Raw genomic sequence first — 2,086 nt, 5'->3', positions numbered from 1 at the left:
TATATATAAAATTAAGTAGCCTTCAGCTAGTTGCCAAGGCTACATTTCTCATTTTCGCTTAAAGTTACCACTGCGGCCTGGTTTCACAGACAGGGCTTAGACTAAGCAAGGATTAGGCCATAGTTCAATGAGGACATTTAAGTCATTTTTATAATCGTGTCTTAGAAAAAAACATTACTGGTGTCCATCTTGAGACAAAACAAAGGCACCGATATATTTTAAGATCAATCAGTGCAAGTTTCTTTCAGTTGAAAAAGCTCAGACTTACAATTTAGTCTGGGACTAGGCTTAAGCCTTGTATGTGAAACTGGGGTTTAAAGTTCTAACGATGATACTATATCAATTATACAGAGAGAGAAAAAAAAACACTTAAATGCACTGCACCTTTTCAAAATCTTTTTCTGGGCATCCAGCTTTGCTTGCGAGCATGACAGGACCATTTTAAGTTGATTGTTGAGTCTTTGCAACTGTGAGGAAAATTATATGAAAACTTGTAACTGCATTTACATTTTGATACACACACTGCCTATTGGGTGTTATTAAAGTGACAGCTTACTTCTTCTTTACCAACTGCTAATAAGACTTCAGGACTTGTTGTCAGCACTAGTAGGAGGGAAAAAAAACATAAGCTGTCTTCACAAACTATGCAAATAAAATATGTAATCTTGAATACTGAATAAAAACCTTTTTTTTTATCTTGCCCCTTTCATCTAAATTGAAATAGTACATAAAACAACAGATAATAGCTTACATTTTGGTTCCATTTCTTGCCATTGCTCTAGCTCAGATGTGATTGCAATCAGGCGATTCACTGCCTGCCCACCAAAAAAATAAAAAAGATGATTAAAGTAATTTGTGAATATTTATGTCTGAACTGAAAAGCAACGTTAATATGCACAGCTAATTTTTTAACTCAAAAGTAGTGAAAGGAGAAGGACAAACCTCATTTGATTGATCATCATTAGCCTCTGTATCTGCCAGAATTATCTCATTTTGAAGCTGAAAGATATAATAAGTGCTTACTTTATGTTGACAAGGCAGTTGCATCCCAGCTGCATTCCGTCTGCAGCTGCTGTCTAAAAACATTCACAACATCAAAAAGCTAAATGTAAGCAGGTGAACCTACATTAAGTGAGGCCCCAGTCAAAATGAATCAATGAGGCCCTTCTAAAAGATTTTATTTTTTGTTAAAATATCTTCATTACCTAGAGATATAATTATACAACATACAAAATGTAGTCAAAACACATCCAACAGAACATAATTTATTTTTATTTTTTGTACGTTAAAGTGCTTATTTTTAATTAAAATGTCTTTATAATAGAAAATAGAATACAATACAATCTTCAAGATACAGTGCAATCTTCATATTTAGAAATACACGGTTAGCATCTTACTATGTGTAAATAGCAATTAGATACTATTTACACTAAGCGAAAACAGCATATTTTCTTAGCGATATATGCTAAGTGCAAATAACCATATTCTATTTACACTATGTAAAAACAGCAGTATTTTATTTGCAATAAATGCAAAAAGTAGTTAGATGCTATTTATACTTAGTGCAAATAGTGGCAGATATCAGCACTATTGTGTTGTAATACTTTATAAACAGTATGCAATAATAACATATTGAATGAAAGTTATCATATTTATTAAAATTATTAAATGGATGCTGCCCTATTGGGACAATAAATCCCTCACTACACCAATCCCTAACCCTACCGATAAACACCCGTGAGACACTTTATTTTCCACTTTTCGAATATTTCCTATTTTTTTTATTGAAAAACAAAAAACACCTTTCCGATCTGATATGTGATGGAAAAGGGAGAAGAATTAGTTCGGCAAAAGGCGAATTCGACCTTGGGTCGATCTAGTCAAAAGTTTCTAGTGTTGTCAAACGATTAATCGCATACAAAATAAAAGTTTTTGTTTGCATACTATATCTGTGTATATTTATTATGTCTATATAAATACACACACATACAGTATTTTGAAAATATTTACATGTAGTTACATGTCTATATTTATATTAATAGAATTTATATTATAAATAAATATATTTAATATATAAACATAACAT

General features: G+C 31.5%; 1 protein-coding gene across 2 annotated transcripts in view; it reads right to left on the bottom strand.

Annotated features, from left to right (window-relative positions):
• cenpk (centromere protein K) overlaps window positions 1–2,086 on the bottom strand; it is a 6,424-nt gene that overhangs the window by 1,940 nt on the left and 2,398 nt on the right. For both annotated transcript variants that reach the window (XM_016507210.1, XM_016507209.1), the window contains exons 3-6: window positions 943–999; window positions 752–815; window positions 557–603; window positions 385–467 (exon numbers count right to left, since the gene is read on the bottom strand). In XM_016507210.1, the coding sequence (XP_016362696.1) occupies window positions 385–467; window positions 557–603; window positions 752–815; window positions 943–999 (251 nt within the window). The remainder of the gene's footprint in view (window positions 1–384; window positions 468–556; window positions 604–751; window positions 816–942; window positions 1,000–2,086) is intronic.

Source organism: Sinocyclocheilus anshuiensis, unplaced genomic scaffold, assembly GCF_001515605.1.
Source record: "Sinocyclocheilus anshuiensis isolate Anshui unplaced genomic scaffold, SAMN03320099.WGS_v1.1 scaffold1448, whole genome shotgun sequence".
Lineage (NCBI taxonomy): Eukaryota > Metazoa > Chordata > Actinopteri > Cypriniformes > Cyprinidae > Sinocyclocheilus > Sinocyclocheilus anshuiensis.
Note: the sequence above shows the minus strand (reverse complement) of the source record. Positions and strands in the feature narration are given on the sequence as shown.